General features: G+C 38.9%; 1 protein-coding gene across 3 annotated transcripts in view; it reads right to left on the bottom strand.

Annotated features, from left to right (window-relative positions):
- Positions 1 to 347: 347 nt before the first annotated feature.
- ITGB1 (integrin subunit beta 1) overlaps positions 348 to 14,948 on the bottom strand; it is a 47,713-nt gene continuing 33,112 nt past the window's right edge. For 2 of the 3 annotated variants that reach the window (XM_054815324.1, XM_054815327.1), the window contains 6 exons: positions 14,110 to 14,348; positions 12,394 to 12,616; positions 10,915 to 11,147; positions 8,625 to 8,791; positions 7,660 to 7,740; positions 348 to 1,572 (listed from right to left, as the gene is read on the bottom strand). In XM_054815324.1, coding sequence (XP_054671299.1) covers positions 7,666 to 7,740; positions 8,625 to 8,791; positions 10,915 to 11,147; positions 12,394 to 12,616; positions 14,110 to 14,348 — 937 coding nt within the window. In that variant the 3' untranslated portion in view covers positions 348 to 1,572; positions 7,660 to 7,665. The remainder of the gene's footprint in view (positions 1,573 to 7,659; positions 7,741 to 8,624; positions 8,792 to 10,914; positions 11,148 to 12,393; positions 12,617 to 14,109; positions 14,349 to 14,948) is intronic. The other variant, XM_054815326.1, reaches the window with a different exon arrangement.

A 14,948-nucleotide genomic window follows, 5' to 3' on the forward strand; every position in this document is an offset into this window, starting at 1 on the left:
CAGAGTCATTTTTCTTGTTTGTCTTGTGAAACAACATTAACCACATAACCGTCTGCTGGAACAGTTACTGAATCACAGAACTACTCCAGCACACATGTCAAGAGAAGCCTGGGACTTTACACCAGCAGCCGCTGCAGGAACACGGGGTGCTGTGCTGCACCCTGGCCTTTGTGCACTTTACAGCCCAGCTAACGTGTGTCACCGAGATGACCTCTGCTTAAATTGCCTCAGATTTGATCTACAGGACATATTTGGTGTTATTACAATCTCTATTACCTCTTGCCCAAATAGACACAATTCCCAGGTTTTTTGAATAGTATCAACTTCTGCAAGATAAAGAGACAAGATTTAAGTATTTTAAGGTACTTTTATTTAATAAATAACTTCAGGAATAGCACTGTAAAAAGTGAACATCTGTTAAAATAAAAAGGCACTTAAAACAAGAATGACTATGATGCAGTTTGAATGGTCAGAGGCAAATATACATGGCACATGTCAAGAATGATGCGTGACTCATGTCACACGACAAACTACGCAATCTTAGCTACAGGGTAAAGGCAAATTTACAGCTAAGACCGCCCGAGAAAAAAGGAAAAAAAAAGCTTGTGTTGATACAAAAATATTACAAAATGAATTGCAACCAAATACATTAAACAGATTAGAAGGGTGACAAAGCACCAGGCTTTAAACCAAGGAAACACTACAGAATAAAGACACAGTATGATGTAAGGCCCTTATGTGTTTTGAGGATGTCTTGGTAAGGTACTTCATGATACTGCCACCCAGGGCTTGAATTTACAAAGAAAAACTAAGCAAGTTACCAGTTAGCAACTTTTTCAGTAATGGCACATGTTTTAAAGCTATTTTTTCCTTCTTAACATTCTTCTCAAGCCCTTTCATTTTAACCATAACCTGGCAATAAGCAACTTAAAAATTAAAATTAAGTATGCGCACACTTTTCAGTCTTTTACACTGCTCACTTCCAACATACTCAACTTACCATATACTTAATCATACCTCTAGCGAGTCGAAGACCATTAACCACCAGCTCCATGCTACATGAATTTAATTATATCTGCAAACTCAAGCCCTGATTTCCCTGTAAAGCTAAAAAAGTTTAATACTAAATGGCTAGGCAGAGCCCTCATGCTGATTGCTGTAACCATCTCCCAGTCACGCCGTGGCGGTATCACGCCCTGCAGAAGACCGGGATTCACAGCACAGGAGTGGGAAAGGTCAAAAAGGCACCACGTGACCTTAGCTGACTAAGCGACAGTCTCAAGTTTGTTTTTTTTTTTTCCGTCAGATCCCTGGCACTGATTACTTTCATTTGCAAAAATAATAATAAAAAAAATTACATATGGTACATTTTCAAAACCTGCACAGGAAAACAAAACTATATGTAATGAATTAGTAAAATCACTGCAGTTTGCCCTAAATCTATCTTACTGTGACTACAAAAATTGCTATGCTGCATACAGTGTTGTGAAGTTATACAAGCAGTGTTCATTTTCCCTCATATTTAGGATTGACCACAGTTGTCACTGCACTCTTGTAAATAGGATTTTCACCCTAGAAAAAGAAAATATATTTATATTAACATTTATAGAGATGAAAAAAAGCACTGCATTTGCAAGAAGTATAAAAATTAGCCTAAGAAATTAGCTTAAGAAAAGACCCATTAATGTTTTGTTTGTACACACAAACAGCTGAAGACAAACTAGTTTTCCGTCTAGCAACTGGAACAAAGGCATGCTCAGCTAATAAAGCAAAGGGTTAGCACACAGTCCTGTTCCGTTTACACCACAGATTTCCTTTAAAGCTGCTGTACCCCGTACGGCCATCTCAGGGCTGAGCCACCAGCTCAGGGGTCTGCAGCCCATGATCATTTTTTGAAGAAGAATAGAATTGTAAACAACGTTATTTGAAACCATGACAGACCATATTCTGCTATAATAACATTTAAATAGCTTATCTTGTATTATAATTTAATTCTAGAAACAAAGAAGAAAGGCTTGTACTATTTTGATAATACACATTCAATATATATATTTTGAACATTTAGTACTTGTCATTCTCATTTTATTCCTGCAGGTCCCCCCAACTCCCATATGTGCAAGATGTACAGTTAAAACTAAGAAACTTCTGTACTGGTGCAAACGCTGTAATTATTACAAAACATTATTTCTACTGCTAGGAGAAATGCCTACAGATCAACCACTTACATCTCTGTTGCTGAGATTTGCAAACCTCTAAATTAAGCTTATTTTAAGCTTCCTTTGTTCCCAGGTTTCCTTTTATCTCAGTAAACCTTACTCCATTTGTGGTATCCTTGCACACCTATGATGAACAGCTTGAACTCAATATTAATAGATAAATGTTAATAGAAGAAAGGGCTACTGCTGGGACTCTACTGATACAGCCTGGATCTGCAGTACAGTGCTCTTATCACAACCTGAACTTCAACTGAAATAAATGTTGTTTACCAGCGTGAAGCTCTTTCTGTGCTTACACAAATAATTCCCGAGGAAATTCAGCACAGTGCAGACGTGAGCCCGAGTGCAGTTCTGGCCAGAACTGTGCCTGGCCTTCACCAGCAGTGAGGGAATCTCTCTCCCTTTGCGGTTCCCCTCAATCTGAGATGGCCTATATAACCATATTAATTCAATTCTGCTCTATTAAATTACACAGCGTTTAAAATATTTCAGGTTAAAACAATTTTTCCTACAGTCAATTAAAGGAAATCCTCCCCCTAGACACACAAAACACCAGGTGTGTCTGTTTTTTCAGGGTCATAAACCTGGAAAATCAACCGGGAATACCATAGGATGTGCCAAAAGGTGACGATGCAAGCAGGAAACCAGCTTGGCATGAAATTTTCATATCACAATTCCTAGGAAGTTTGTTGCCTTCTATCTGCAAGACGTGGTATGGGCCAAGTATCTGCTGCTAAGGAAGACCACTTAGCTGGTGTACCGCCCTTCTGCCATGGTTCCTTTCACAGAGAAAGGGTGTTTCTCCTTAGAGCCAGCTTCTCTACACACAAAGAGGAATGAGACACATCCAATCCCACCTAGACCTGAGAGACTCCAGCCTAGTCTCACAAGTCCAGCCAGAACCTGGATTGCTGGACAGCGGAAATCGAGGTTCTCTGTTCACTCACGATCTGAGTTAACGTCACCTGGCTTGGGCTGAAGAAGGAACCAGGTGTCCAGTGCTGGCTATGCTTCACAAATGCTCAGTAACAGCAAAAGACCCTTCTATCAGTTCCCAGGCCAACTCTAGCTTGATTACAAGTGTATCAGCTACTGATTTGGAAAGGGATGGGCAGATTTGTTTTATTTTTTTTTTTTTTTACATCATGGAAATACAGTGTTGTGGCTAGCTCTCAGCCAGACAAATTAATCAATGCCAAATTACTCCCCCTCCAAATATTTTTAATAAAAAGCTTTGCAATAGTAAGATATAAGTGGAGAAAGCATCCGGATGAGGGATTTAAGCTCTAACTGAAGTATCTCATTATGCCTCAAAGTTCTTGGCAATGTACGTTGTTTGTTTCCTCGACAAGTTTTAATGGAGAATTCTTAAAAATATAAATATAAATCGGTAAAGTTGATGATGCAGAGAAAGTCTGTAAGCTTAATAGGCTGTGGCATAGGCAGACTAGAAGATATTGCACAGCTTTTCAGTGGCAAGGCATTATGTAATACTTGTTATACTGTGCTTTTAACCTTCAGCATTTTACAAAACAGACTCCCCCCAGCACATACAGGGAGGTATGTGTTTACATTATCTCATCTGTAAAAGAGATAACTTCTGTCAGATAGTGCAGAAATTAGTCTAAAGGTTAGGAGTAAAACTCGGAAATTTGCAGGGTGCTGCTCATACAATTAATTTGAATTTGGGATCAGGTTTAAAGTGCAATTTGTGTAATAAGACTAAGTTTTTTACTATAATGCTTTTTTAAGAGAAATCAGAATTTTAAATTTACATGCTCATTATTTTGCATAAGCCCTATTTACAAAGAAATGGAAACACTGTACTGCCTTCCCTTGTACTTTACATTCCCAAGAACTCTCAGAAGCACACGGTGGGATTTAGGTCACTGAACAAGGCACTTAACTAGGTGTTTCCCCACGTCAGTCCAGTGTCAGTTCCCACGACAAAGAATGGACATTCAGTCAACACAGAGAACTATTTAGTTTAACCCAACCTTGCATTTATCACCTAAATGGCTCTTGCGGCTCCACTGCCTATAACTGCCCCACAGGCACCCAATGGATTTGCCATTCCTCCCCTGCCATCTTCTGTCAGACAGGCAGCCACGGCCCTGGCCTTTCCAGCCACACTCGATCACTGTGCCTCAGCCTTGGCTTGGCGAGGTCTTTCACAGATAGCTTGTTACTAAAACTGACGTGGAAGTAGTAAATAAATGTCCACTAGTCCAACAGGAGTCTCGCCTTGCTTAGAGCCCCTCACAGCTGGCACATGGTACGAACTTTCAGAGATCAGCAGCATTCCAGATTTTTAACTGGACACTGAAAAATGGTGTTCCAAACTTGCTGTCTTAGACAAATACTACTGTTTTTAAATAAACACTTTTTCTTTAGGCCACTGCAGAGAATACACTGGTTTAAGCATGCAAAGTTAGGGAAAACACGTTTGTCGCATGCCCCTATAAATGAAAACACCGTGCACACTTAAACCAATATAAAAATCAGCAAACAATACTACATAAAAGATCGGGTGAAATACATTAAAATAAAGATGGAGATATTTTTAAAAATAAGTACTTTCAGCAGAGAATAAAGACCTATGTTCTTGCAACAGCATTCATTTTCAAGTAGACCGGGCTGTTCAGAGGGTAACAGTTCAGTCTAGTGTTGCATGAATATGAACCTATTATATATAGGATGTTTGAATAACCTTCTTACTCCTTTTTTCTCCATGGACTCGCTGTTTCAACAGTTCCTTAAGTTATCTTTATAGTGAGTTTAAGTCTTAAGTCACTGCAAGAAACTGCACTCTAGAATATTTAAACTCCCCCACATATATTGTTCAAGAGCTGGTTCCTACTATTTTCAGCTCTCATCAATATCCATCATTATTTTACAGTAATATCAGCAGAGTCATCTGTCAACCCATAATTACAGCAGTTGCATCACAGAATGAACCAAAGGCGGAGGTTAAGGGCAACACAGACGACAGAGGGCATCATCTACCATGACTGGAAGACCAGAGGAAAGCGGTGAGCCTGCCAGCCAGTAAATACTTTTCTTAATGGCACAAATCCAAACCAGGCAGGCAGGCAAAGACAGTGTCCTTTCACTGCCGCCAGGCCTTTCTAAGACAGTAGCTGTGCTGCAGGCTGAGGACAAATTGAATTCGGTTCAACCTAGCTGGCTTGATCATCAACTGGAAGGATGCTGTGGTGACACGTCATTCACCACATCACGGACCACGACCGTGAAGTATTTGGGCGCCTGGTCCGTGACAAGCTTTGTGGTGCTGCAGTAACCAAGCCACATGTGCGTATGGCTGCTGTGAAAGAGGGGGAAGGGTGACACAAACTGCACGCAGTTTATTTTATTGCATAGGTATACACCCAGAGGGAACCTACGGCAGCGTAATTTTCTTGTAATGGGATTTCGGATTACTTTCTTGCCTTGGCAACACAAGACAACTCTTTCTTCACCTAAATGAAGGGTTACTTCAACAATCTAAAAACCCCAGGAAAATCTTAGTCATAGGGGAAAGGAGGATTTTCTTCTTTTACTTCTTGTGGGTCACTTATTCTGCCAATACTGATCACCTTTTCAGCGGCTAATAAAGCTAAACCCACCTCCCTCTCTTCCCAAAGTTCTGATATTTCTAGGAATACCAAAGAGGATGAAGTCATGTTTAAAAAAACCCACACTCTTAGTCTTCATAGTGAGTGAAACAAAAGGGCAGAAGTCAATCCCTCCATTTACACAAGAGGAAAGCATTCTGCAAGAAGTACATTTTAAAGGAGAAATGACAGCACTGAGGACATTAGATCCTGAGAGTCATGGGGTAGAGAACGAGAGCACAGAATGGAAGTTACACACTGTATGGTTTGTTAGATGCTTGTCCTGCATGCAACAGAAAGTATACAATTCAGTGAATAGCAGAAGAGAAGGTAACGGAGACTTAACCAGATGGATTATTTGAAATGTTAGAAAGTAACAAGAACCCCTTTTCCTCCCCAGAATAATTGATTCTGAGAAGAAAAATGGAAAGGAAGTGAATGTGGTTGGTGTGGCAAGCAAAATGAACATTTGTACAATCAGTTTTGGACACACTGGAAAGCCAAATGATTGCAAAGAGAAAAGGAAAGTATATTTCATCAAGGAAGGGCTCAGAACACTACACGAAGTATTAGAAAATGTTGTCCCAGTGAGGACAGATAAGAGCTTAAATACTCTTAATTCCTGCTTTCTCCCCTCATTTTTCCTTTACAAAAATCTTTTGTGTACAACACTGAAAAGGGAGGCAGCAGCCAGAATAAAATTAGAGATACAGATCCTCTCCTTCCATTGGCTCCTGAAAAAAGCTCTTGGATATTTAAAGGGATGTGGCTGCCTTCCCAACTTCTTCAATCCCCTCCCTCTAATCTGATCTCTGTACTTCTTATCTCTCAACGCTCTTCTGACATCCATTCCCCATCTTGCCTTCCCTTTTTCACTCCTCCCCCAGCAGCTGGGGATCCCAGGGAAGGAGGAAAACACCTAAAGCTTCAAAAAAGTGCAACCTCAAAGTCTACAGAATACATCCATCACTTCTGGTTTGCTGACTTGCTCTTCTGGATACTGCTGTTTCTGAAATCAGCATTTCCAAACAGAAATGAGGTGTGCAGGCTGATTTTAGGAGGGACTGAGAAACTGGGGGAAAAATGCATCTGGAGGGGACAAGAACATTTCCTCCTCTCATTAATTTCCCTGCTCCGCCCCCCCCCCCCCCCCCCAATGGAGACCCTCAGGCTGGCTGGGCTGTATACAAGGACTGTGACATTGCCAGTTTCAATAGAAATAGGGATGGAAAAATTAAGATGCATATTTATCAGATCAGTAGAGTATATGCATTTCACACTTTAAATACAAGCTAGTTCTATACTAGGTTAAGAAGCCAAAGCAGTTAAAAAAAAATCTGGAAGGCTACTCTGAATGTTCCCAGAGTTATTCTAATAAAAACAGTGATATTTATAGGCTGGGATATCTGAGGAATATCTAAACTAGCTTTGCAAACATATCAACTTTAAACAAACTGACTGCTGATTTGAGGAAGCAGAAGACAAACCCTCCCCTGAATGCTGTGTCTCTCCACAATCCAAAGCACTTCTTCAATCCTAACAGCTGTTCTATTATATAGCCACACATTTATCTCCCCTGCCCAGGAAAAAAAAAATAAAAATCATTTGTAGAACAGTTTAAGTCAGTACTGGTGGTATTAGTAAGCAAGCAATCTTGCTGTCAAAACAAGTTAAAAATTTTCAAGCTGCATTCTTTAAAACCCCAGAATCAAAGCAGCAGTAGATAAACTGAGCAAGATTCAAACTATGATTAACTGACTGTGACACACAGTGAGTTTGAAGTGACATGCAAAGGGAAAAAAAGGAAGAAAATGAAAGAAGATACAAACTGAGACTTAGAGACCAGCTTTACGTCCATAGTTTGGATTCTTGAAATTGTTAATAGGGCTCTTGTATATTGGATTTTCTTGCTGAAGTAAAAGAAATGGTCAATGGCGAATAATTCAACAGGAAAAAAAAGTAACATTCTCAACTATCACTGAAAAAACCATGCTATACATAAAGAAAAGTGTTAGTAATATTTTTTTCCAGCATAGAATTCATTAATTTTCTTAAATAAAACCAAAAGACTTCCTAAGATATTTAAAAAAGTTATTCTCTCATCAAGCATACGTGGGTGTTGACTTCTACAGAACTGTAGCAAAGGGTTTTTGATTAGCAGACTCCCTGAATTTCCCCAAGGCAGTGACCCTAGAGCCTATGTAAGCCTATATACCACAGGCTTGTTTTTCTTGCATGCTTTTCCATTGACAAGGGGTTGGGAAGATTTCAACAAACCAGTACCTGCCATGATTTTTGTGACCAGGTATTGAAATCTCCCAGCTAAACCTGTAGTATTTACAAGATCTCTTTCCTAAGTGTAAAATTTTCTTCTTCACTTCATACAAAAGTGACCCTCATCTTCTAATAAGCATTTTAATAACACGTTGTAAAGTGTGGTAGAACTGCAAAGCTGAACTATTCTGTCACCATCGCCTTTTCTATCTGAAATTTTATTTCAACTGAAGTTACTACTCGCTTTTTGAACCCATGAGGTACTTCTCAAAGAAGAGTGGGGGTTTGTTTTTTTGTATTTTGGTTCCCTCCCCCCAGCCAGATGTAACACATAATGAGTTTTAAGTTGGCTGAAAATAAGGACGTTTCTGTTCCTCCATAGGCCAAAAGACAAGAATACAATCTGAAATATTTAAGGCACGTGAACAAAAATCTTCTATTCTTCCTCAACTATCTGTATTTAGACAGTATTTATTCCTCAACTATCTGTATTTAGACAGATAAAAGCCTCTTGACTTACCGTATCCCACTTGGCATTCATCTTCTCCTTCTCAAATTTAGCAAATTCTCTTCTGTCGTGAATGATCATTAGTAGTTTCCAAATCAATAATAACGCAAGTCCAATAAGAACAATTCCAGCAACCACACCAGCTACAATGGGAATGATGTCAGGGCCGCTGGGGCATTCTAGGGAACAAAGCAAGGGAAGCAGGATTTTACGAAATGCTGAAGGTAATGCATATCCAGATGCTTTTAAAATTTTATTTTGTACTGAAGCCAGTATTTTGAATATCAGAGATATGCCAACATTATTTTCCCTTGAAATAATGGAAGTTTTGGAATGCATACATCCTGTAACATTCCAGCTTATTTTTATCCTTCTAATTTGTGTTTGATCTTAGCAATAGCACAATTCATGTTCTGATGATAAAGTCTACACACTGGTAACCCCTTAAGCTATTAATCTAGAGTGTTGGAGTAAAATAACTAGCAGCTGTATTTTAAACATGCAAGAGCTCCAAGTCAAAGGTGGTGCTGGAGGGATAAAACAGCTACAGTACAAATACTGATTAGAAAAACAGTCCCCACATACTCTATCAACAGTGTTACAGAAAAAGGGTGTTCCTCATTTTACATCAGATGGCTGTTATTGTTAGTAGCTAATACAGAGGTACAAGTAATGACTTTCTTCTGAGACTGGTTTTGTTGGGTTTTGGTTTTGTTTTTTTTTTAGGGTATTTCCTCATCTTGGGAATTGGTCTCTGCTGGAATAAAATATTTTTATCCAAAGAAGATGTGTCTTTTTTAAATATGTACTTTCAAAATAAGTGAAATATGTTTGAAAAGGTGCAAAATTATTTAAGGTGACTGACATAGAAATAATAATCCTGCAAAATAAACCCCAACTCCTCTATTAATAAAAAATTCTCAATAATCACAAACTGAACAAAGGCTTTTCCAGAGCTCAATGCATAGACTGAAGGAGTCAGAAGCAAATAAATGCAACTCCTGTGCTGTCAACAGGAACACTGCTTCCCTCCCCAAAACTGCAGACTCCTCATCTTGGTAGCTGCCTCCACAGGAGTGAGGGAAGATGGAAGGGGCACCACAGGAATTCCTTGCAAACCAGTAAGGAACAAGTGTCTGCTCCACTGAATACAGCTCTATGGAACAGAACTTGTTCCTTCACCACTTGCATGGCACAAAATTTAAGGTGCTTCCTGGTGCATCAAAGCTTGATTCAGCTCTTAACTAGGGCAACAGAAGTTTATCCACTGAGAAAAGGTCAGATCCCAAAGTGTAGGACATGTGTTGAGGTGTCCTAAAAGAAGATGGGGCTCAAGGTCCTCCTCTATACTTCGGACTACATTTTTAGAAAATTTAAAACATTCTGAATGGAAGTGGTATTTATTTAAGAGTCACTAACCACTGATCTATATTAAGTGATCACCCAAATGATCAATTCTGAAAGTACCTTGAGTAGAATACAGCACTAAACAAGCAAGGTGTGTATTTTGTGTCAGGCTTATAAAAATCGGGGGACCAGACACTGCTAATGTACAAAACCAGAATTTTTGTGCTGTTAGATGCAACATCCAGTGATTCAAACTCACAATAGTTACTGTAAATAAATGGTAAATTACTGATGGAGCTATAGAATTGTTCCCTTTTTTGTATCAGAAGATTAAACAAAAATTAAGAATGGTTTACTATTAAGGATTAACTAAGCAAAAGGCTTTCAGACCTATTCTTGAAGGTACCTCAGTTAAGTAAAAGCAAAGGCTCCCAGCATGAAATAATTTAAGCAGTTTGCAGGAGAGCATTCATTTTTGTGTTGTTTTTTTGTGTAAGACTCGTCCTATATTATTAAAAAAGGAAAAGAAAAAAGCAACAAAATCCCAGAGACACCATTGTTTCTAACCTGTAGCACAAGCCCAGTAAAAAAAAAAATTAAAAAAATGTAGGTATGTAGGACTTAACTACAGGACAGGTAAAACAAGCTGGCAAAGTATGTCAAGTGGGAACATGAAATGCTTTAACAAATATACGTATCCGATTGACTTTTTGGTTTTAAAAAACAAACCCTGTTTCTGTCAACCTGAAAGTTTGAAAAAACTACATCTAGAGAGACTTATGTTTTTCTAAAGCCACTCAAGTTCCAGACATCCACAACTCTCACTCAGGGAATAGGCACCTATTTCCAAATGCATCTACCTCATGCAAATCAGCCAGAGCTACTTCGCAGTACACAAAAGCTGCATGAATTAACAGGAAAGATGAAGGGAGAGTACACAACATCCTGTTCATACCTGGAGTCTCTACCACGTGAACACTGGCTTCGCCATTTGAGTTGACAGAATATGTGAAGTAGAACCAGCAGTCATCAACATCCTTCTCTTTGCAATGAGACAACGGATCAGGCTGTCCAGGCTGTGGCAACTTGTCTCGACTTTCTACCCGTGTCATGTTGAAATGCATACATTCCTGAGAACATGTTTCCTTCTTTTCTCCCTTATCGAAAGCTCTGCATTGAACGCAGTCCCTGCAGAAGAACAAATCAGAAGCAATACTTTTTAATATAATCATGAAAGATTTCTAGCATTTAATCTAAAGAAACGCAAAGAAGAAAATGTGGGAAAACCCCCCAACAAAACCAACCCTTTTTGACATAAAGGCCAGGAAAAAGTAAAGCAAGACACAGCTTTTTACTAGCCAGAATGTTTATGTACCTTGTGATTAACAAAAGATTAATACATTCCTCTTTCCCTGAAGGACTCACAAGCTTCAAGAACAGCAAAGAAAAAAGGGAAAAAAAAAAAAGAAAAAATTACCTAAATCTTTAAAAGGAAATAAGGCTAAAACTTTTTCAACACCTCCACCTGGAAAACAAATACTCTCAGAGAAGGCAGTGTAGGAACAGAACATTTACAGTGAAACAGTATCTGAGAGACAGGTTAAAAAGAACAAACTGAATGACAGGCTTTACAGTAGGATATCGCTCTGAGTAACTCACTGAAAAAAGCAGGCTGAACAGGATTTTTATACTAAAAAGACTGTGCTGAGAGAAAACCTTCAACTCAGCTGCACAAAGCCAGGAATCAGCCCAGCCACTAATCATAAACTTATTTCAACGTTTCCATGCAGAAAACGCTTGTTTTCCAAAAACCTGGATTTCCAAAGGCAGGGATAAAAATTTCATTGGACCACACAAATCTAGGTTTAGTTTTTGACTGTCAGGATAGTTTGACTTTTTAATAGTGTTCCAGATAGAAATTTTAAGCAAAAAGCTTAGCTGAAGTTTTAACTATTCCAGAAATTGCACAGTATACATGTACTTTTGTTACATTAATTTCAAAAGGTCAAGATGATGGGACTTTATAGCTTGTCACATTACAGACCTATGTTCCCTCCAGCTCTGCACAAGGTTGGCTGTCAATAATCATACATGAAATAGGGGAAATCTGTAACCTGCCCAAGTCAATCTGAACGGTCAAAACTGATTTAACATAATGTACACATTTCTATGCCTAACAAAAAACATCAGGGAAAGCATTTAAGAAATAATTGGCCTACTTGAAGTAATCAAAATACTGTATTAATAATGTCTTGTTTGTAATTATTGATTCTCACCCAACAACTTTTACTGTCTAAAGGGATGATATAACACGATGTCCCTACATTTCAGGGTAGAATAAAGCACAGTATCAAAAGCCTCATTTTAAAAATTCAGCACATATACTACAAACTCAAATACACAGAAGCTGGGACTTGGTTTTCTAGGTACTCACTTGTGCTCTGCACAGACACCAAGGCAAGTCTGACATGTTTCACACGTGGGGCCTTGGAATTTGGGATCTGTACAATTACAGGTCCCACACTCGCAGGTTCCTCTTCCATTGCAAATCTGCCCATTAGATGCCATACACGGAGAAGTATCCAAAGAACAATCGCACGCACTGCCGGTGAAATTGGGGAAACACTCGCACACTCTGCATTTGCAGATACCGTTTCCTGTGCATTGAAGAGATACTACAGTGAAATGAAGTCTAATATAAAACTAATATAAATTGTGAGAGTAAGAAATAAATATTCACTATCTCAGGATAGATACAGGGTAAAGAAAACCCCGGTGGTGAGATAATGAAGACACTAATGAATTAAGAACTACAAAATAAATTTTAGCTCCTTTAAAACCTACTTACAGGCGTTTCTCCCCTTTTCCCATTCTCCTACATTTGGACTTCCTTTCATAAACAAAATAACAAGACTAGGGAAAGCTGATCAGGAACAATATAATGTGATGGTGATATCTCCTGGGTGGAGAGCATTACAGCACTGCTTCAGTTCACAATTTGAAATGTATATAGATGCAGTGATCACTACCATCTTTGTACCTATCACTACATAAATTTTTAAAGCAAGACCTAAAAAAGATAAGGAATACACTAAGACTTCACAACACAGAAAAATGAAACCCCTCTGGCTTCCTAAAACACCACCATTCAGCTGCTGTACGTCTGACCTCATCCACCCAACCAAACTTTACGCTCCTTACACTCCCTACACAGGACACAAGATACCCATATCTCCAGAAGGGTGATTGGGATGAAATGGAAAGATCTCTGGCCACACCCCTCCTCCATTGAGAATAAAATATTTCAGTCAATATTTATCTGTCACCATATATTTTGTACACAACCACCATTGCTCCTATCCTTTGTGGAGCTGGTGAGCAATAGTGTATTCTGAGCAAATCACACAGATAAGGCATTCTCACAATTTAGTTAAAGCTTAGTGGCTTCTCTGTTTTATTTTTGTATCACAGTCAAAACTGAGGCAGTAGTTACACTCCCACCAAGTATTTCCACATGCAAAGCAGCCTAGGGAAGTTATAGGGCAAAAATACATGCAGCAAAATAGACACTGGCTGCTGGAGGACTTTCTAAATTGCTTTTGATTTCAGAGTGAACTGCCATCAGAGTTATGTTTCAAGCACTTAAGGTGTTTTTCTGGATCTTGCATGTTCTAATCTTCACTTACCTTTCAGAATAGTCTCAAGATAGCATCTCACTGGTATCTTGTCAAATACAGAGTCAAGCACTCACTATTACAAGTAAGCTGAGGTCATTATCTCTTTTTATTGACACAGTGGTTACACTGAGCCAGTATAACATTAGAATCTCAGGCCAGTTGTCTCAGCATTCTTTACTATAATACCTGAGGGTAATTCTGTAATAAACAGAAGTCAAGTTCACCTCACATCCTTCTTGGAGCTGTGATTCAAGGAAGGTGAAATGTGTATTAACACACTATTATGTTCATGATCAGAGTGTGCTGTTTTATTAACAGATATTTTCAATCACTAAATCTGTGGATATTCTCCTCTCTGTTACCAAGTTGCTATGATCTAGAAGCCAAGTATCACTGCTCTACAGGGTAGAGTTGATAGGCTTGCAAACTGCTGGCCAGTTTTGCCTGCAGAAAACTCTGAAGTAGTTTCTCACCTCCACAAATCAAACCATTTGATCGATCACAGTTGAAGTTATCACATTCACAGTATTTGCCAGAATACACTTCATTGGTGTTTTCTCTTTTCTTGCATACGCATTGTCCACAAATGCATTCTCCATTGTTACTGCATATCTCTGTACTGTTCTCCCTCCTGCAGTAAGCATCCATATCCTCACTATTTACTTCATCTGTACTACATTCACATAGTCTTCCAATACGTCCTTCGTTACATCTGCAAGGTAAAAAACACAAGTGACATTATAAACTTGAAAGTCATACAATAAAAAGACTACAAAAATAGCACAAAGAACAAGAGTAAAAGTGACTATTTTCTCAAGGAATATTCCAAGTTAAAGTTTCAAGAGATTTCCAGCTGACATCTACGTAGCCATTCTGGAAGCTGCTGGAGCAAACTGGACTAAGTTGCTCCTATGTTGATTACTCATTCTAGGTGAGAAACTGTGTCACCACCTCTAACTAAATTACCACATAACCACTATTAACCCCTCTCTCATGTGACAGAACAATAATTCTTTTTAAGCAACAGTGACTGTTCATTGTAGCTGCTGTCATGTTTCAATGAAAAGATTGAACAGCAATCCCATGAACAGCAATCATGCAGGAGAGTAGATGATCTTCAGAGCTGCTGAGCCGAGATCTTTGGAGATCAGCACTCTTCCCATTATCAAGGTTAAAATATCGATAAACAAATGGAGGTTGCTCTTGTTCCCAGCAGTGATTGACAAACTGTTGCGGGGCAAAGACAAGGATTCCATCAGGAAACTGCTACTGTTGCAAAAGCAAAAGGCTGTTCTTACCCACAGGTCTGTTC

The sequence above is a fragment of the Grus americana genome, chromosome 2 (assembly GCF_028858705.1).
Source record: "Grus americana isolate bGruAme1 chromosome 2, bGruAme1.mat, whole genome shotgun sequence".
NCBI classification, from domain to species: domain Eukaryota; kingdom Metazoa; phylum Chordata; class Aves; order Gruiformes; family Gruidae; genus Grus; species Grus americana.